At 37.4% G+C, this 19,361-nt stretch overlaps 8 protein-coding genes across 18 annotated transcripts; 4 read left to right on the forward strand and 4 right to left on the reverse strand.

Moving 5' to 3' along the window:
- Positions 1 to 57: 57 nt before the first annotated feature.
- Positions 58 to 1,683, reverse strand: LOC123320144 (DNA polymerase interacting tetratricopeptide repeat-containing, protein of 47 kDa). Its single transcript, XM_044907345.1, has 7 exons — positions 1,505 to 1,683; positions 1,331 to 1,448; positions 1,097 to 1,268; positions 730 to 1,040; positions 520 to 673; positions 302 to 463; positions 58 to 248 (listed from the first exon to the last, which is right to left on the reverse strand). Exons 1-7 carry the CDS (start codon positions 1,649 to 1,651, stop codon positions 164 to 166), a joined length of 1,149 nt encoding a protein of 382 aa, XP_044763280.1. The 5' UTR covers positions 1,652 to 1,683; the 3' UTR covers positions 58 to 163.
- Positions 1,684 to 1,899: 216 nt separating this feature from the next.
- LOC123319995 (phosphatidylethanolamine-binding protein homolog F40A3.3-like) lies at positions 1,900 to 2,835 on the forward strand. Its single transcript, XM_044907104.1, has 2 exons — positions 1,900 to 2,053; positions 2,111 to 2,835. The coding sequence occupies exon 2, from the start codon at positions 2,182 to 2,184 to the stop codon at positions 2,716 to 2,718; it is 537 nt and encodes a 178-aa protein (XP_044763039.1). The 5' UTR covers positions 1,900 to 2,053; positions 2,111 to 2,181; the 3' UTR covers positions 2,719 to 2,835.
- An 83-nt stretch (positions 2,836 to 2,918) lies between these two features.
- On the reverse strand, positions 2,919 to 5,418 carry LOC123320381 (histone H2A deubiquitinase MYSM1-like). The gene has a single exon (XM_044907686.1). The coding sequence runs from the start codon at positions 5,305 to 5,307 to the stop codon at positions 3,154 to 3,156; it is 2,154 nt and encodes a 717-aa protein (XP_044763621.1). The 5' UTR covers positions 5,308 to 5,418; the 3' UTR covers positions 2,919 to 3,153.
- Positions 5,419 to 5,479: 61 nt separating this feature from the next.
- Positions 5,480 to 6,502, forward strand: LOC123320410. The gene is made up of 5 exons (XM_044907729.1): positions 5,480 to 5,659; positions 5,720 to 5,914; positions 5,960 to 6,098; positions 6,160 to 6,301; positions 6,353 to 6,502. Exons 1-5 carry the CDS (start codon positions 5,516 to 5,518, stop codon positions 6,447 to 6,449), a joined length of 717 nt encoding a protein of 238 aa, XP_044763664.1. The 5' UTR covers positions 5,480 to 5,515; the 3' UTR covers positions 6,450 to 6,502.
- A 168-nt stretch (positions 6,503 to 6,670) lies between these two features.
- On the forward strand, positions 6,671 to 7,413 carry LOC123319841 (small nuclear ribonucleoprotein Sm D3). The gene is made up of 2 exons (XM_044906810.1): positions 6,671 to 7,089; positions 7,199 to 7,413. Exons 1-2 carry the CDS (start codon positions 6,780 to 6,782, stop codon positions 7,291 to 7,293), a joined length of 405 nt encoding a protein of 134 aa, XP_044762745.1. The 5' UTR covers positions 6,671 to 6,779; the 3' UTR covers positions 7,294 to 7,413.
- LOC123321147 (2-methoxy-6-polyprenyl-1,4-benzoquinol methylase, mitochondrial) lies at positions 7,409 to 8,526 on the reverse strand. Its single transcript, XM_044908652.1, has 5 exons — positions 8,355 to 8,526; positions 8,152 to 8,301; positions 7,764 to 8,100; positions 7,593 to 7,704; positions 7,409 to 7,533 (listed from the first exon to the last, which is right to left on the reverse strand). The coding sequence occupies exons 1-5, from the start codon at positions 8,524 to 8,526 to the stop codon at positions 7,432 to 7,434; spliced, it is 873 nt and encodes a 290-aa protein (XP_044764587.1). The 3' UTR covers positions 7,409 to 7,431.
- Positions 8,527 to 10,576: 2,050 nt separating this feature from the next.
- Positions 10,577 to 14,128, reverse strand: LOC123319840 (transcriptional activator protein Pur-alpha). 6 transcript variants are annotated; one of them, XM_044906805.1, is made up of 7 exons: positions 13,976 to 14,089; positions 13,380 to 13,424; positions 12,803 to 12,918; positions 12,193 to 12,295; positions 11,892 to 12,121; positions 11,552 to 11,836; positions 10,577 to 11,173 (listed from the first exon to the last, which is right to left on the reverse strand). In XM_044906805.1, the coding sequence occupies exons 1-7, from the start codon at positions 14,016 to 14,018 to the stop codon at positions 11,129 to 11,131; spliced, it is 867 nt and encodes a 288-aa protein (XP_044762740.1). In that variant the 5' UTR covers positions 14,019 to 14,089; the 3' UTR covers positions 10,577 to 11,128. The 6 variants fall into 6 exon arrangements, with proteins under 6 accessions (XP_044762740.1, XP_044762739.1, XP_044762741.1 ...); XM_044906804.1 differs by lacking the exon at positions 13,976 to 14,089 and adding an exon at positions 13,513 to 13,531; XM_044906806.1 differs by lacking the exon at positions 13,976 to 14,089 and adding an exon at positions 13,513 to 13,531 and having other exon boundaries at positions 10,577 to 11,222.
- Positions 14,129 to 14,776: 648 nt separating this feature from the next.
- LOC123320137 (zinc finger protein 436-like) lies at positions 14,777 to 19,135 on the forward strand. Of its 6 annotated transcripts, none has more exons than XM_044907332.1 (7): positions 14,777 to 14,799; positions 15,812 to 16,208; positions 16,605 to 17,048; positions 17,166 to 17,354; positions 17,502 to 17,652; positions 17,807 to 18,091; positions 18,198 to 19,135. In XM_044907332.1, exons 2-7 carry the CDS (start codon positions 15,827 to 15,829, stop codon positions 18,445 to 18,447), a joined length of 1,701 nt encoding a protein of 566 aa, XP_044763267.1. In that variant the 5' UTR covers positions 14,777 to 14,799; positions 15,812 to 15,826; the 3' UTR covers positions 18,448 to 19,135. The 6 variants fall into 6 exon arrangements, with proteins under 6 accessions (XP_044763267.1, XP_044763265.1, XP_044763270.1 ...); XM_044907330.1 differs by lacking the exon at positions 14,777 to 14,799 and adding an exon at positions 14,896 to 15,148; XM_044907335.1 differs by lacking the exon at positions 14,777 to 14,799 and adding an exon at positions 14,896 to 15,148 and having other exon boundaries at positions 17,181 to 17,354.
- The last annotated feature ends 226 nt before the right edge of the window (positions 19,136 to 19,361 follow it).

Genomic DNA, 19,361 nt, shown 5'->3' on the forward strand with positions numbered 1-19,361 from the left:
TTATCAATATATTGAACGAATTTATTGTGTATAAACCAAGTCGAATAAAAAAATTGCAATACTTAAAACTTTATTTACAGACATATATACAAAATTATATAAAAACCTCTGTGCAAGGGCAAAAGCTCCCATTGCTCCTAATGCTAAAATCAAAAAGTGTTTTTCAACGTTCATTGACTAGCATATTCTCAAGTTCACTACTCCTGACAAATATATAAAATAACGGAGTTCCATCCTCAATCAGGAAACTGAAAAATAAATGAGAATTAACGATAACACAATTGAATATTGAAAGACTCACTCTTTTTGAGACAAAATATTCCCTAATGTATCTGATAATTGTACAGGTACAAATTTATTTTTAGTTGATTTGTAATAAACACTTATAGTTTCCAATTTGTACCTAAACTGTGGATCCCACTCAGCTGGACTACTGAATGCTACTCTAAATATTTCCTTGAACCTGAAACACAAGCTGATAGATGTTGGGAAAGAACAGACCAGAAAAACTGTACTCACGTATCACCTTCTGGAAAACTTTGTATGTAATCGGGTGCCTGAAAATGGTTTTCAGGATACATAAGTGTCACTGGCCAAGTCAACGAACCATCTTTCTCCAAACGTACTTTTGCAAATTGCTCATAACAATCATTGAACAACTCTAACAATCCATCTGAAAAATTACAAGTAGAATACAAAAATTTTCCTGAGAATTAAACTATGTCTCACCTCTTCCTTTTTTTATATTTATACCACGTTTCACAATGGCCTCGTATAATTTCCCCACAATTTTTTCCCTCTTTCGTTCATCTCTTTCTTCAATCTTTTTCTGTTTTTTCTGCCTATCCAATTTCTCAGCACAATCATTCTTCATTTTCAAATACAATCCATTATCACTTTCAATTTCAAGTATCTTATCACAATAAGTTACACATAGTTCCAGCTTATTTGTAGCTTGGCAGCATTGTGCAGCTCTACATAAAGCTTTGAGGTAATTCGGTTTGAGATTTATTGCTGCCTCGCAGTCTTTCAAAGAAGATCTACAAATCATGACATTAGAGAAATTATTTAGTACGAAATCAGTTTCTCCACATACCTATAATTTTTGAGGAAATAATGAGCAGCAGCTCGATTATTATACAGAGTAGCATCAATCTCTGGATCATCACATTTGGATTTCAATCCTTCTGTGAATGCTACTACAGCCAATCTGTAATTCTTATGCTTGAAATTGAAATTTCCATCCTCTTTATACGATGTAGCAAGCTCTGGAAAGCATTATCAATAAATAAAGAATGATATCAGATGGGCAAACGGCATAGTAATAAACCTTTGGGGCTGTTTACATCGGGATCATATTTCAACTGTTGTAAACCTTCATAAAGAGGGTGTAATTCTTCCCCAGCTTCTGGTGGTTTCGTCATGAAGAAGGGATGACTTTCCATTTCCTTAAATACAGAAGAAAGTTCGTGCAAACAATTCAAAACATTTACAAGCAGCCTACCTGCTCCCAGCTTTCCTCAGCCCAACCATCTTCGTAGCTGCGTTTTGGTAGACCATCCACAAACTGCTCCAATTCTTTGTCTAACTTGGCAGCAAGTTGTATGCGCTCGTCTTCGGTCATTTTATTGAAATTATTCGATTTGTCCATTGTTCTTAATTATATCGTGTTTGCTTGGAAGTTTGTCTGAAGTGTGTTCTGTGCGTTTGATTTTGAAATAAACACAGAGAAGTAAACAAAAAACATGTGCTCTTAGCATAGAATTTCTGTATGAGGCGTCACAGAATATGGTTGTTTTTAATTGAATCAACGTAGGGGGCCTTTGTCTTTAGCTTAATGAAAATTTTATCGTGAAAACTATCCATTCAGTTCATTTCTTATTGAAAAATGTTCTCCACAAGACCCACACTCCCATGTGAACATAATGAAATATTTATATTCTATGACTCTAAATTATTTTATTCAAGGTCATAGGTCGCCTCTGATAAATTATTATTTCTAGAATAATCTGTAAAAAACGGTATTTGGTTTTTGAGTAGCCGGTCGATCCAGGTACGTAAGCAACCCCCCGATTTTCCGAGTTTCTGACGATGCTTGCTTCCCGTTCAGGCTTCCTTACCGGAGTTCAAATTTTGCGTAGACAATTCAGTCTAGCGGCCCCCAAAGAGATACTGCGAAATATGGAGAAGCACGAAGTCGTTCCCGACGTCATAGACGTAGCCCCCGACCAAAGCGTTGAGGTCTCCTATCCAAGCGGGGTCAAAGTTGACTTCGGCAACGAACTGACGCCTACCCAAGTCAAAGATATCCCCAGCGTAAAGTGGACAGCTGACGCCAGCACCCTATACACTCTTTGCATGACAGACCCCGATGCGCCATCCAGGAAGGAACCGACGTACCGTGAATGGCACCACTGGCTAGTTGGAAACATTCCCGGCAATGATGTATCCAAAGGTGAGACCTTATCAGCCTACGTTGGTTCCGGCCCCCCACAGGGCACAGGACTCCACCGGTACGTCTTCCTCGTTTACAAACAGAATGGCAAGATAGATTTTGATGAGAAGAGGCTTCCCAATAACTCGGGAGATGGAAGAGGCTGTTTCTCCATCAGGAAATTCGCTTCGAAATACAATTTGGGACAACCAATTGCTGGTAACCTTTATCAAGCCCAATGGGACGATTACGTGCCAATCTTATATAAACAGCTTGGCGAATAGAGAAGTCTTATGATCTATTTTTGATTTGGAGTTAGTATTTCATTTCCATATTATCTCATATAATTATACTTAATTATACAAGTTGAAAGTCTTCTAAAATAGAAGTGTATCACTTTTTTTATCTTGTTTTAATACAAATGAACAAAGACAAAGAGTATTTCGAATTAGATCAAGAAACAAACATGAAAGAAAGAGACAAATTGGGCATATCATTTAATTGGAAGATTTTGGTCATTATGCTCCATTTTTTTTAACTAATACAATTTCAGTTTATTGACAAATTGACACCAGAACTTGATTTGCCGAAGGTGCAATTTCAGCTATTCATTTAAAACAATACACTATTAAAAACTTTCTATCATTCAGCAAACTATTTGAGGATATAACAATAGTTTAAAAACGTTTCAAGAATAACAAAAAATATCAACGACTACACTATGCTCTCTCATCACTAAAGACACTTGCAATACTTTTAACAATTTTCTGGCAAAGTTGCTCAGATAAGTACCTCTCCAAAGTCATTCTAGCACTCGAGATATATTTTTCCAAAAAGGTTATACTCTTATCATGCATGTACGGCTCTTGAAAATTTACTTTCAGTTTTGGATCTTGACATTCACTGTTTGAAAGTATAAAATTGCGAAGGCTCACGATATTAGCTATGAAACTGTCCAAATCGAAATGTTCCGACACTATTTCAACTTTAAACTTATAAGGTAAGAACCTTTCGTCCTCTTCAAATTTATCCACTATCATACAACGGTACTCGGAGGGTGTCAAAGCTGTGGGTCTGTTGAAAGGTGACAAGATGACCCCCACACATGGTTTTTCATCACCTATCCATTTTTGTAACTGTCTTTGCGTGTCCAAGTCTTGCTGAGATGGCTCGGGTGCAAAAGTGGGATGCGAGTGGAACCAACCCAATAAAATCATCTTTATATCATTAATTCTCTCTGCAGCCACGGACTGAGATACGGGACACATATCACAATGGGTTGTAGACGAGGCCAAGTTCTTACAAGGTTCATAATGCATAATTGACAAAAATTTTGTGTCAGGATTCCACAAACCCCCCACTAGCCCCATAACTTCGCTCAAAGAAGAGTGAGCATGAAAATCCATCAGAAGTAAGGTTGACAGATGCAATTTTAACTTGTATTTATACTCCAGAGGTGTGGGTTTACAATAAATCAAATAGGTAGGATGTTTCTTCACCGTCTTAGATCTAGAATGTACAGGATCCTGATTTATAACTGTGGCATCGATTATCTCACCGTGAGCTCCATGACTCATCGTACACCCTCCTTCACCATTATACAAGAACTTCTTTTTGAATCTTTTAGGCTGAGAACTGGTCTTCAGTTTATTGTCGTTTTTAGGGTTCTTGAAGATTTTGTGCATGGGCCTGATATACCTCACCCTCCCGCATCCGTAGTTAATCACCCCTATTTGTTCAAGAAAATTGTGAATCTTACATAAGGTTCCCCTAACTGATGGTTTGTAACCTTTTTGGATGTCGCCTTTTGTTAAGTAGTTTGGTTTTTTATAATTCCAAATGAAAATAATGTGATTCCTTAGTTTTAGGTAATTTTCTGTAGACTTTTCGTTGGTCGTTTGAGAGAGAAACTCGCTGAAAACATATCTTTCCAAGTCAGATACAGAATCTGTTTCCAATTTAACTTCACATCGGGGAATGTCTAAGGAAGACAATTGATTCAAAACTTGTTGCTCATTATCTGATGAATTTCCTTCATTCTCACTGCTTTCTACACAACTTGAAGGTTCATTTAACAATTGTGTGCTAACAGACGGAGTCTCTTCACTTTGCAATAAAGTTTTTTCATTATCACAATCGTCTTCGTCTTCTATATCTATTTCTACATCTGAATCTGAATGTTTTGTCATATACACAACCTCCCCTTGTAGAAGTTTTGGAGTAACAGGCACATTATCACTAGAACTAGAAGTTGTCTGAACAGGGTTAGCCGGGCCCGTTTTTCCATGCCCTTTATTTGGAATTATATTGAATTTATTAAAATGATGTTTCTGCTTAGGAATTTTAATTGCATTCAGCTCTTTTGATTTACTCATTTTCCGCTTCCTCTTCCTTTTACGCTTTTCAACATCATTCACAACAATTTGCTTGCTCGTACAAGGTATCTGAGGATCCATAAGCATATTATGAATGGGTACAAAATCGTCTCTCGGTTCTCTATTCTTAGCAGAATGTGTTGGATGAAGCTCCATATAAAAACTTTTAAAATAGTATTTTATTTCAGACGGTGTTTTCGTTCCTATAAACTGTGATAAACGGAGGGGACTCTTTCCAAAGATTTCTATTCCTCTTTCCAACAAAGTTTTCTCCTTTTCTGTCCAGCCACTTTCGTCTGTTATCGAGTTTTCTGTAGTTATATGTCCTATAGGAATAGGATCATGGTCGGAATCTTCGCGTACCCTGTTGGGTGAATTATTATACCAACAATCTGGATTTGTGCTGGGTCTATCTAACAACCATTGTGGATGGACTGTATATTCGCTTTTTAAGAAATCTGGATCGCCTACAATATTAATTTCTTCATCCTCGTCCATTTTTCTTAATTTTCATAACATTCCAACCAAACCCAACAGTATTTCTGATAAAACACATTCGAAAATTTTTTTTGCACCAAATCGAGTCGCATTTTGGTACATAGACACAAAACAAATTATTTTATTTTATTTTTTTATGATCAACTATCATGTATTTCTATGAACCCTTCATAACCTCATAATCATTGCTCATAATCACAACATAAATATGTGGAAATCTTTTGAAATCAAGGGAAAAAACTTCATTTTCAAAGTTAAATCGGAAGAAAATTCCCTTACAGTGACATTGAGTGATTTAAAATGTATCTGGAGCGAAAAGATCACTTCAAGTGATATCCTATCCCGATTCAAAGTATTTCAATTTGCTCAATTGACTTTGAACCTTTTCCCTCAACAATTAATTTTTTTATAGGAGATGAATCCATTATTCGAGAGCAACGAGAATATAAAAGATACAGTTACTTCAATGATAAGCAATATTGATAATGCTTTAGAAGTAAATACTGAATCAGAAGATGATACGTTGATCCTTAGAGTTAAAACACAATTGGAAAAGAAATATATGATTGGCTTTAGGTTTATTTTGACCAAGCTTCCAGGAGAAGATGTGAGACACTAATGTGATGGTTTTGAATTCGAAATAATATTTTAGTTTTTCAGCAAAATCACATTGCCAATGGTACAAACTATTTTAAATCTGGAACAAGCACAATGTGACCTTCACAATATACTTGAAAAAAAAGATCGGGAGCTTCAAGAATACAAACTTGAGAAAGGAGAAATCTCAAGAGGTAGACATTTTTTATACCTTTCCAAGTAAAAATTAATATATTATATATATTTCACTTTCAGAGGATTTGAAAACCAAACCCTTCATATCTAATGTAAGAAATGAGAAGAGTGATGGTTTGATGCTGAATTTATTCAAAAAGAACTTTCTTCCTGAAGATGCCTATGTTGATGCAAATTGTCAACCTGAATCTGATTTCAAAAAGTAATTGTTGGATTGTGAAACATATTTTAAATTATTCACATTTTTTTTCAGAATTATGGTTAACGATGTGAAGAAAATGGGGCCTTTGAAGAGAAAAATATATTCAGCTAAAAACTGCAGCAAGAAACACCTCACGAAACCATTTTAATATCATTGTTTTATAGGAATGATTTTTTTATATTAAACAGTTGTTTTTCCTCAGTCTTGGAAATTATTTCTATCCTGAATAATGCTACACTGGATCTTTATGGCAGGCCTAGATGTGATCATAAATTATTTTTTTTCGTTCCTTGAATCGAATCAATTTTTCGTGGACTGAAATCATCGGAGAAGAAGCGATCAATCAATAATACCATATTCTATGGTTTTTACCTAACCTCACATTATAAAAAGCGTTCATTGCCGCTGTACAAACGTTTTGAGCAGAATTCCAAATAACACTTATTTCTTGAAATTTTTTCATAACTAATCAACCAAAATGTCTATTGGGGTACCACTTAAAGTTCTTCACGAAGCTGAAGGCCATATAGTCACCTGCGAAACAATTACTGGAGAAGTGTACAGAGGCAAGCTTATCGAAGCCGAGGACAACATGAACTGCCAAATGTCCCAAATTTCTGTTACATACAGGGATGGTAGAGTTTCCCAATTGGAAAATGTGTATATCAGAGGATCTAAGATAAGGTTTCTCATTCTGCCGGATATGTTGAAAAATGCCCCGATGTTTAAGAAACAAACCAAAGCGGGCACTGCTGGGAGGGGTAAGAGTGCCATACTTCGAGCACAAGGTAAGATATTTGTCTATTAGTTGATTATTATCAAAATGGTGGTGTATTGTTTGGGTAATTTCAATATTAAATATAAGGGACGTTTCCTACATGAAATTTTTCCTTGCAGCTGCTAGAGGGAGAGGACGAGGAATACAGCCGCCTACAAGAGGTGGGAGAGGTAGTTGGCAACCACAACAGGGTAATATGGGTAGAGGTAGATAGTCATAAGGTTTGCTTTGTAATCATTTCATTATTTTAATTTTATATCTAAGATTTCTGAGTGGAATTTTTTTTTGTGATGTATTTCGACCATATGTTATTGAATAAACAAAAAGAATTTTCTATAAATTTTTATTTCCATCATAGTTTGAATCCTGAATGTATTGCCACAACACCGTTTGTTAAGTTTTCATAAGAAACAGCTCTGAACCCTGCTTCTTCTATCATTTCTTTGAATTTTTCCTAAAATTTGGTGATAAAATAAAAATGCAAGATTAAGTAGAGGTAATCATTTTATTCACCTGGTTTGGAAACTGCCTGATACTCTCAACTAAATACTGATAAGGCTGCCACTGTCCTGCAACGATTTGACCAAGAACTGGTATCACTTGAAAACTGTATTGATCATACACCCTAAAATAAGGATTATAAATCAGCCCAATCGAATTTCCACATCTTCCGAAAATAATTACCATTGTAAGATCGGATTCTCCACCTGACTGAACTCTAGACACAAAAACCTACCACCAGGTTGCAAAACCCTGTACGCTTCATTCAAAACTTGATCTATATGCGTCATATTCCTAATACCAAAAGCTACAGTGTAAGCCGTGAATGAATTGTCTTCAAAAGGTAACATTTCGGCATTTGCTTCTTTCCAGCTGATCAGGGTTTGGTCCAGATTCAACTTTTTACTTCTCTCTCTTCCAACATCTAGCATATTCTTGTTTATGTCGGAAACAACAACATGGCAACCGTTTTCGCATTTTCCATTTTTTATGTAGTTCAAGAAACGGAAAGCTATGTCACCTGTGAAAATTTTCTATAATTCAGTTTTCGAAAACGTCGTTCGAACAATACCAGTTCCCCCAGCCATGTCTAGTAAGGTTGTATTTGCAGTCGGTGCTAATCGATGCATGAATATATCTTTCCATATCCTGTGTATAAACAAACTGGTTACATCATTCATTATGTCATAGTTTGTAGCAACATCTTCGAACACCTTATGAACTAAAAAAACCTTAGTTAGTGAGATGTAATAGCTTTTTGTGGAAGAATTTCACCTTTGCCAACTTTTTCACTCGCGTTTATCTCCTGAAATCCGAAGTGGGTTTTCTCTTCTTCGGTAGATTCATTCTGCGACCGAGATGCACCTCGTTTTATCGTATTTGAAGTTAAATTTCTTAAAATATTCCTATTTAATGTTGAATTTAAAAATAATTTTCCACTAATCATTTTGAGGTTAAGTTCTGTGACCAATTTCAAAAACATAGAAACGGATTTATTTATGAAATCGTGGAACTGAAAAATAGTAAACTTCATAGTTTTTATAAATTTTTATTCGTCTTAAATTAATTTGAAAAAATCATACTCATTTGTAGAAACATAAGCGAATCATCTTGGCAATTCTTAGAATTACCGAACTCTTGTGTATTTAAATCTTCAAACTAACATATTCGTACCTTCTATTTTTTAAACACCACAAAATTGCTGCAATGGAATTATTCATAATTACAATACCCTGAGGCTAGTGTTGACGAAAGAAGGACCTAATCAGTATTGAGGATAGATTGCAATTATGAACAACACCTTCCAACAGTACCCTACATAAGAGAAACACCTAGTCTCGATATTTATTAGAAAGACATCACCTTAGCTCTAATTCAGTCGATTTTACAGCATTTCCATCAAGAAACTTGTCCATTTCATGAGAGATTTGATGAATTGTAGCCACAAGATCAATTCGAATGGATAAAAATATTTACATCCTGCGAGGACTAGATTTTAATGGAAACGATGTAAAACTCGACTATTTCTTCTCAAATTTGTGCAGATATTAATAAAACCCTTTCACACAAGGTAAAATGCAAGATATCTTAACAGCAAAGTCATTTAATGTTTCCGTTTAATCGATCTTTTAAATGGGTACCGTTTTCTCATTTTCACCACTCGAACAACTCGATGCCTGGGTACGTGTGTAGCAGGACCGGAATCAAACCGTTCAGAAAGTACAAAATCCTCGAATTCTATCTACAAAATTAAAACCCTGGATGGCTCTACAGCGTATTCCTCGATTTTTTTCATAAGAGTGTGATTTCAATAGAAAATTATCTCAAGAACACGGGGAAATCAATAATAGACATCTTCAATGATAAATTCGAACTTAAACTTCATCTTTGCAACATTAAATTTTAGTATATCATTTTTGTTATCACTAAAAAGCTATATTAGGGTAGTACAATGAAAGAATAACGCCTGGTCAAAGGTTTGTTTCGGCAGCTCCGAACAAATTTGAAGGAGACTGTTGCTAACACCGTTGGAATGATCAACGTTCCAGGTCGGGTAACAAATAAATTCGTCCCCTTCATTACTGGCTGATTCAAACGAGGTTCTCTCTAAAAGTGATCATATACCACTCGAAAAAAACATTCAGAAACCTACTTAAACTATACATGAAAAAACAAACGTTTGACCTTTGGATCAATAATACGATCTTATATAAAAATCAATAGTGACTAGTCAACTACAAAATGAACAAGAACAAAGAAACAGAACATATAGTGTCCCTTCTATAATCTGAAAAACAAAAATATATCTTTCATTATATATATTTCAATTTGTTTTATAAAATTTTGATGCAAAATTCGTCAAACTTAAGGGAATTTAGTAAATCTAATCACAATGTTTTTTTTACCAATAATGAATTGTTTTCGATATTCGAAAAATTCTCTCCCTCACCGTCCATTTTCGGGCACCACTTGACTAAAGCTCTAATAATTTTTTTCAACCCACAACAAAAGATACACATCACAATACCTTTGTGCCCAACAATAATTCCCCCATCTCGATAAAGAACAGAACATTGAAAAAACAGATTTTAAGCATCCAAAAATACATGAAAACTGAACAAGTGTAGCCTTAAAATTAATCAACAGGAAATACTTTCACATGAATCATTTTATCATTGGGTCACCCTGTATCTGTAGCTCCTAAGGCTGAAAGGAAATCTTCAAGAATTCAAATTACATACATTCAGAGTTCCAACAACGCAAGAAACACATTTGTCTGAAGCGATCAGGCTTCGATTTTTGCTCGTGTACAAAACGGTTGGCAGTTGAAGAGGTAGTTCTTTTGTACTATAAAAACACATCTTACTCCGCCGCCAAATGAGAGTTATTGAGAAACAGACAAAAAAAAAGGATGATAAGAAATAAAATAATACTAGAATAGCGTACTGTATATAATTTTGTCTGATGGCAAGTGTATGAAAAAAAATTAAAGTATATAAATAAATAAAAGATCTTTATTATAAATACATAAATAATTTAACATCACAGAAACATCATAAACATGAACCGATCAAAATATAATTAAAATCGAAATATAACATCTATTTAGAAAATTCTTTAGCGAAAACCCTTTCAAATTCTATCAATTTCGAAAAACACTAATTGTGGTGCCCTTATCGATTCTTCAATGTTTTCCTGATCAAACTTACACAGATCCATCCCAAATATTAACAACTTAAAAATCAGCTAAATAAACAATTCATCTTTTTTTGTAATATTTTCAACATATAATAGAGAATCTAACATTTATAGTGTTTTAAAACACTGCTCTGAAAACCAACTGTCGAATCAAATTTTTGCCATTAGGGTCTCGTCCCATCCGTTTCTCAATCGAATTATTTTATTTTGTCAGCGAGATTTACTTGTTATTTTCTTCCACGTGGTGAATCATCGGATGCACAGACCGAGACGAGACACTAATGGCGCTACTGTCCAATTTTATAATTTGTTATATTAATAAATCTAATAGTCTAAAATGGCAGAGACGCCTACTTTAAACTTGTCCCGGTGTCTTGCTGAGTATTGTTTCCCACCTAGAAGCAACAAAGGATCCCATTATTGGCTCACTGTGGCAAGCAAACTCTGCGGATTCAAGCCCAAACCGAACAATCAATGAATAATCTTCGTTTAAAGTAAAAAATTCAGGAAAATCCGTTCGTTTTTGGCAAACGTACAACGAAACTTCCAAGAAATCACCCAGTTTTTCACAGAAAACTTTTTAGACTGATGAGAATTGTTCAGTTAGTGAATTTAATGTTGAAACCAAGAACTACTTCACAGATCCTTCGAATAACGTTAAAATATACCTTTACAAAAAGATCCACCTCGAGTTTCAATGCAACGCAGGCTACAAAAACGAACCACATGTAAAAATCGAGGAGGGGGGAGAATCAGAGGTGTGGGGCACTCACCAATGTGTGCTGATCCGAACCGGGACCGGAACTGACCCCCTGTCCCCCGGACTGGCCCTGGGAACCGAGGGGTTTGTTCAGCTTGTCGCAGTAGTCGGCCAGTATGTCCCGGAACCTGGGCCAGCTCTTCTCTGGCAGGGTGATGGCGGTCCTGAAGTTCGTCTTGACCTCGCTGATGCGCATGTACACGCCGCGGTTGTTCTGGCCGATGTCGAAGTAGAAATTCTTGTTGTCGACATGCATCTGGTTCCCTTCGGGCAGGTCGTGTTTGTAAGCGTGTTCGTCCTTCAAGGGGAAACTCGTTAATAGGGACTCTAAGTCTATCCGATCAATGATTTACCTGAGTAAATTCGTCCAAGAGATCCGTGAGCGCGTCCCTAAACTCGATCATGCCCTGGGCGGGTATGGCGACCTGGGAGCGAGGCCCTCCCCTCGTGATGGTCTGCGAGACGCGCAGGAAGCGGCCTCTGGCGTTCTCCTTCAGGTCCAGATAGTAACGTCTGTTGTCCTTCATCATCATCTCGCTCTTCAGCTTGCCGTCCTCTGGCACGTTGTCGGGATTAGGGGGCCCTGCAAGAAGGAATTCTATCGATAGACGATACTTATGAGCGGATGGATAGGTAAGGGGAGATGCTCCTCACCCAGTGATGAGTAGTATTCGCTGAAGGCGGACAGGTGATCCCTGAACTCTGCGGCCGTGGAGAGGGCCAGGAAGATTTGGGACCGACGACCGTCCGCTCCGATCTGCAGGAGAAAAAATTAATTTGAAAAAGATGGACCAGCGCCAGCTAGAGCTTGGAAATATTCCGAATATTTACGGAACATACCCCCCTTAACTCTATGTTCTTGTCAAGATAAATTTGACATCTTCCTGATGACAGGATCACAGAATGATAAATTTGTTTCTATGACTCTCTTTAAAATGTTTGCTGTTTGAAATTTCACAACATTTCATTCTAAGCTTGAATTAACTACATTCACAACACAGAAATAGTTCAATAACTAAAGCAATTAATTCTTCAAAAAATAAAACAGTTTAACCTAACCTCAGATCATCTGACTTAACCTAACTCAACTTGATCTAACATAACCATGATTCTTCTTTAGGGGAAATTTGTTTTTCAAGGTGTAAAGCGATTAGAAGAATTAAGAAGCCAGTGATATCCCCTAGAACATTTCTTTCCAACTGGCTAGAAGTTTCAGCTCCTCATATAAAGAGGTAAACAAAAAGTTCAATTGTAGACAACTCACCTCTGCAACTTTGATAAAGCGACCTCTCCGATTTTGTTTGACATCTAAATAAAATCGTTTGCTCTGAATCTGGAGCATTTTTGTCGCCAGTTCCTGTTCGACATGTGCTTGGGGACCTACAAAAAACACCAATATCAGCAAAAAACAACACATCTCCGTTTGGCACAACCACTAAGAGTTATATATAGTGAAAAACCATACTGGGATCCTTCCAATATTGGATCTTCTCGAAGGGCCACTGTGACTGCATACCAGGATACATGACAACACAAAACAAACTGTATATATGAATGAGAAAACACACAATTATGAAAAAAATTCGGAGGCAAAACTACCGGCGCGAAACTCTACATGCTGAATGGGATGAAGGATGAAGTGATTCAGAGGTTGTAGCCAGCAAACGTGCACAGGTTCCAAGAAATCCTGTGACTCATACTTAAGACAATTTCATTCATGAAAATGATGATCTTGGCGCAGTTCCTACTGACCGACGTATCGATAAGTATGAATTGGTAGGTTATCTATGTTTGAGGGCAAATCCTATCGTGAATTAAGCAGAAATGCGAGCCATACTAACCTGGGTCGTAGTCACTGCTCCCTTGCTCCATACCTTGATGATATTCTACAAGTTAAACGAGTCAAGTTATTAACAAGGATACTTCTTCCAAGGAACAATCTTCTAATCTATCAATATCACCGATTACACAAACCCATCAAACGAAAATCAAGCGAAATACGGACGATGTCCTCGGGAAACATAATTTCTCTCCGTAAGGCTCACATTTGAACATTTCAACGTAAGGGCTCAAAGGAAAGCCAACCTAACAAACGTTATCCAAGGTCATTTAGAGCCTACGACAATCCACACTACATTGCAGAGTTTTTGCAGCTTATCTGACCTAATTAATGGCATTAATCAATTCGATATCGTATCAATCACCGATAAACCACTGTTTCGCACAAAGATAATCTATCATTACGATACAATAGCCTCGGAAATCACGGTTTTCATTTGGGTTACAATTGAAATATCGCCATTTTGCATCACTTGTCAAAATTGCAGGACTGATATTGCAGCATCCAATAGGGATTTCGTGGAGATTTTATCGGAGATTGGGGAAAAACATATGGGCAATCTGCCTGTAATATAATCGTGCAAATTTATTCACTTACTTTGCGAACTTGAACCCTCATCTCCACTTCCTAATTCCGACATTGCAAACCCTCACACACTCAACCTTCACTAACTTGGGGCAAACGCAAAAGTCACCAGAAATATCACTAATCATATACGGCTGTTCCGATTGACCGTGAAACAGCTGAGCTGTAGACCTGTTTTATTAATTAATAGACTATTTCAATGTAGAGACGAGGGAAGCTGCCGAAACACTAAATAACAACGTAAAGTTTGCCTTCTACAGGAATGTCACCTTTCTGGGATCATTCGGAGACTCACGTTTTGAGTGAAATCGGAAGAGCGCTATAATAAAAGCAATCGGGAGTCTATTTTTGAATGGCATTCAAGTATTCTACAAATATTCAGATTTTATAATGGGAAAAATAAAATAGTTGAGAAAATTCCGCTATTGAATCATGAAACTAATGAAAAATGACATCGATTTCGGTACACCTATATGTTGCGCTCTTTTTCTGCCTTTATTGAAACTAAGGAATTGAGTTGATTACTTTGAAATGAATTTTCCTCTATTACAATTTTCAAGCGTTTTGGGACTCAAAAAGCGATTAGACATAGACAAATATATTAGAATTAATCTATTTATTTATGGTCAACATTCACGTTTTCCTTTTTATGAATGTGACAACTAATTATTAGTAAGTAATTCCTAGTATGAATGAGAGCATTTTCCTGGATCTCTATTCAAAATAGCCGTATCAAAGCATAAAAGAAGTGATGTCATCGCTTGTATAATTCTGGAATTCAAAATTGAATCCAACGTTGAATCGTGACGTAAAGAGCCGATTATTGCCATTGGAAGGTGAGGTAATCAATCTATTTTAAATTGCAATTATCAACTTCGACTAAAATCGGAAAATAGAGGTTGTGCGCCAGCGCAATGCATATATCCTTCCTCGACCGCCTGACGGCGAGGGCAACAAAGATGGCTATGGTTATGTCCGCCATTTTCTAAAGTGAGATAGAACAAGTTGTTTTTACTGATTTTCTCGAAAATTACGCCGTTTTCTATTCCATTTTGAACGGGTTATGAACCTACGGGTTCGAATTTTCCTAAAATCGACACCGGGGGGCAGAATCAAATCGAAAATCCTATATTATTCCTTGAATCCAGTTCGGCGTCTTCTAGAAGCGTTTTAGTGATAGAGGAGGTAGGTGAATGGTTTTCTTTGTTCTGCACTTATTTCATTTCAACTTTATCAGCGTCTTTGTTTGTAAAAAGAGATAAATTCGGAGGAAGTAAAATTTCGAAAGAAATTTTGGAAATCTGGTAGGGGCAAGCTTGTAGAGGGGCTAAAGGATAATTTTCGTTTTATTAACCGCACCCATATTGACCGAAAGCCCTTTTTTTTTTTTTTCAAAAACCCATGGATCGAATTTGTGGAACCGGCATCTAGCGCATATTTATTTACCCAATTTAAGCAATTTAATATTCTATTGGAAATCCAGCCATTGATTTTATTTATTTTTCATGAATTTCATTCACAACTGATGTGTACTCTGATAAATATCATCAGAAATTTCAATGAATATTAATTAATTTATTGGAATCCACTTTTTACCCATACAAAATAATTGTGAAAAACTTGCAGGTGCAAACAAGGAAGATGAATAAATATATTTCTTTTCCCGGGAAATATGGCCATTTTCAAATCTCCTACCAGATAACCACAAAATTTTTTTTGATCAACTTGAGAAAAAAATACAAATGATTCAGTGGAGAATCAAGAATGCTTTTTCCAATGGATACAGCAAGTTCATACTTTTCTTTCATATATTAATATGAGCACGATTCTGAACAATCCAACTTTCAGAGCACAGACCGAACCATGTTCGACCCCAATACAATCACGACCCAGCAGTCGCAGATCCAATACCAACAACAGCAACCACAGCAGACTGATAAAGACAAGAATCAGGATGGCACTCAGAAGGAGACCTTCCCTTCCTTCTGCTATGCAAACGTAAACATGATCCACAAGATCACCCCCAACACAACCCAGCCTCAGCACTCCACAGTCAACATGTCGCAGCTATCAGACGACAAGTGCTACATTACCCAACCTTTCAGTTACAACTACGCTTTGGTCAATCAGATGTCTCTGACCCAAAATACGATAACATTCAAGTGCGAGATATGCGGTCTTATGTTCGCACATCTGTCCCTGCTCAATCATCACAAGAGAACCACTCATCAGCAAGGAGACCAAGGTGAGTTATCAACTGATGTAGAAAGAGTAGAAGTCTCTTATGTTCCTCTATTTAATAGTGATTGTTATGCTGAATAAGCTTTCTGGAAGCTTATAGTCTGAATATTATCAAAGATTACTTTCGATATAACCTTGTTTTTGATTAGTCTATGCTCTGCTTATAACAAAGAGTAAAAAAAGTTGTTACTCTGTGATTATAGCATAGAGATACATTATGTAGTTAATTTCTATGCAAAATAATAATTCTATGCTTGTTCATAGAAGAGTTGATTGTGCATAGAAAATCAATAAATTATTTAAAAGTGTCGATTTGGCGTACGATCTTCACGAGTGTTAGAGAGAAAAAGTAGCTGCGCCGACCCCCTCTTCGACCCTCGTTTAATATTTTTCCAACCAGAATTTTTCGCAGGCCAAATCCAGCAACCCCAACAGATAACGCTTCAGGTGCAGCCGCAACAGCAGCAAACCACCCAGATCCAGATAGTGTCGGCCGACCGTATCCGATTCTCCTGCGAAGAATGCGGCCTCACCTTCGCCACCCAGCAGGAGCTGAAGACGCACAAGATACAGAGCCACTCAGCCGGACAACAGGTGGTCACCACCCAGGTGGTTACCACGCAGGCCCAGCCGAACACGCTCAAGATCAAAAACTGCGAGAGCTGCGGCGCCCCCTTGCCTCAGGACAACAACAAGAAGAGGGCCGTGATGAAGGTCAAGTGCGAGAGCTGTTTATCCGCCGAGGCCATACAACCGCAGATTTTTGTCGTGGCCACAGCACCAGACACTTCGACCGTCAAGTTTGAAGAGTCCACCGGTACTCAGACCACCAGCACGAATCTAGGTTTGTCGATACTTTATTCATTAATTTTATCAGTGGAAACAGTTTGTCCCAGTAGAATTAGAATTTAGATTTTTAGATGACATATTGGTCTGTCTTTGATTTGACTATTCATTGTAGAATTTCAAATCACAGGAACCCAAAATACGATACCCATAGGAGTCAAGAACAATCATCCGGTGAAGAGGAGAGGTTTTGCTAGTGCTATGAAGTGCACCAAATGCAACGGTAGTGGGATTATATTCATAGGAGGGGCCAAAAACCAGCAGAACAACGTCGACAAACCTTTTCACTGCAACATCTGCAATGGTGAGTAGTTTTTATCTTTTCTCTGTGCTGTACCTTGTCGATTCTTTTGTAGTGTCCACTGATATGAGTGCCTCAGTTCAGAGTCGCTCTAGTCTCTACACATTTTTCTCTCCGCTCTCCAATTATTTCAGAAAATGTTGTCTACAGGTTCGTTCAGCAGATACTCATCACTTTGGTCGCACAAGAGGCTGCACACAGGTGAGAAGAATTTCAAGTGTAACATCTGTGGATTAGCTTTCGCTAAGGCTGCATACCTCAAGAATCATTCCAGGATACACACAGGAGAGAAACCTTATAGGTAAATCAACTCGATACTAATTCAGAATGGGAACAACTCCTTTATTGACACATCCCAACAGTAAAAGTCTAGTTGCAACCTTAAATAACAGCTTACGACCACGATTTCATCTCAAAATTTCCCTTTCTCATATTTTTCCTCGTTTTCCAACCAGGTGCAACGTCTGCGGCATGCAGTTCTCCCAGTCCCCCCACCTGAAGAACCACGAGCGCATCCATTCTGGCGAGCGGCCCTATGTGTGCGAGGTTTGCGAGAAAAAATTCGCCCGTCACTCAACCCTCTGGAACCACAGGAGGATACACACCGGCGAGAAGCCCTACAGGTGCGACATCTGTGGCTCCTGCTTCAACCAAGCCACCCACCTAAAGAACCACGCCAAGGTCCACTCGGGCGAGAAACCTTTCAAATGCGACATTTGCGCTGTAGGATTCTCCGACAGGTGAGTTCGCGGTTGACAGTTGACATATGACAGCTGACAGTTGACATATGACAGCTGACAGATGTCACTATGACAGATCATTGAGATTGACCTCTTCCTTCGACAGGTTCGCCCTGAAACGGCACAGGAACATCCACGAGAAGTACGGTCGCACCAAACCCCAAGTGACCACCTCCTCGACGGACGAGGCGCAAACGCTCAACGCCACCACCGACTCCAACACCTCGATGTCGACCACCGTGCAGGAAGCCCAGGAGCTCGAGACCCAGTACGAGGCCAAGTACGAACAGGAGGAACAGGTCGAGTTGACGGAAGAAATGACTGACATTTCCGAGCTTCAGGTGCAGCTTGCTTAGGGACTGACCCGAGAAGGGGGGAAGGACCAGTGAAGACTTCTGTCGAGCCAAATTCGGTGCCATGTCTTTGTGTCGGCGTGAAAGTTAGATTACGATATATCGGATAAATTCAGACGGTCAAACTGTCGTGAATTGTATAGGTTAAGTGAATCAAAAAGAGCGCTGTGTTACTAGGGATACAGTTTGTGTTATATATGAACGATAATTTTAATTTTGAATCGAAGGCTTCCCTAATCAGATCGAAGAACTGAACCTGAAATGGTAATTTGTGATAAGTAGTCATTAGTGCCATCCATTTGTAATAAACGAGGTACATGATTTTTTTCATTTAATTTTGCTGCATTATTGGTATTGTTGAAAATCCATGTAAACTCTAAATGTCTGAGTATTTAAAAAAATGTATCAGCTTGAGGGTGCTAGAAACACGATATCTTCTAACATGAGGAATTGTTACTTTGAATTTTTTTTTAGATTGATCAATTTTATGATTTAACTGTGAAAGCAATATTGTTATCGAAACGATCTTTGTGAACTGAGATTATGTTGAAATTTATTCATGAAATGAAAAATTTAATTTTGATTTATCAAATGTACATTGTTTTTCATGAAATGTAGGTCTATGTGTCTCTTATCAGTATTGTACATATATTTCGATCATATAATGATTAAGAATATACTGTCTTTAGTACTGGTTTTTTTTTAATTGGATATTTGGGAGGGCTACTTAGCAATGGTACTAGACTTTTTGAACGCCCCTCGTATCGCTCCAAATTATAATTTTGTTTTCAATTGAACTGAATTAGCTTTTCAGATCAACATCTACCTAATAAATAAAACAGAAAATTAATTTAAATGAAATTTTAAACTTTAATTACGTTTTCTTATAATACTTCATAGATACTCTTGAGAGTAGT

The sequence above is a fragment of the Coccinella septempunctata genome, chromosome 9 (genome assembly GCF_907165205.1).
Source record: "Coccinella septempunctata chromosome 9, icCocSept1.1, whole genome shotgun sequence".
Taxonomy (NCBI): Eukaryota; Metazoa; Arthropoda; class Insecta; order Coleoptera; family Coccinellidae; genus Coccinella; species Coccinella septempunctata.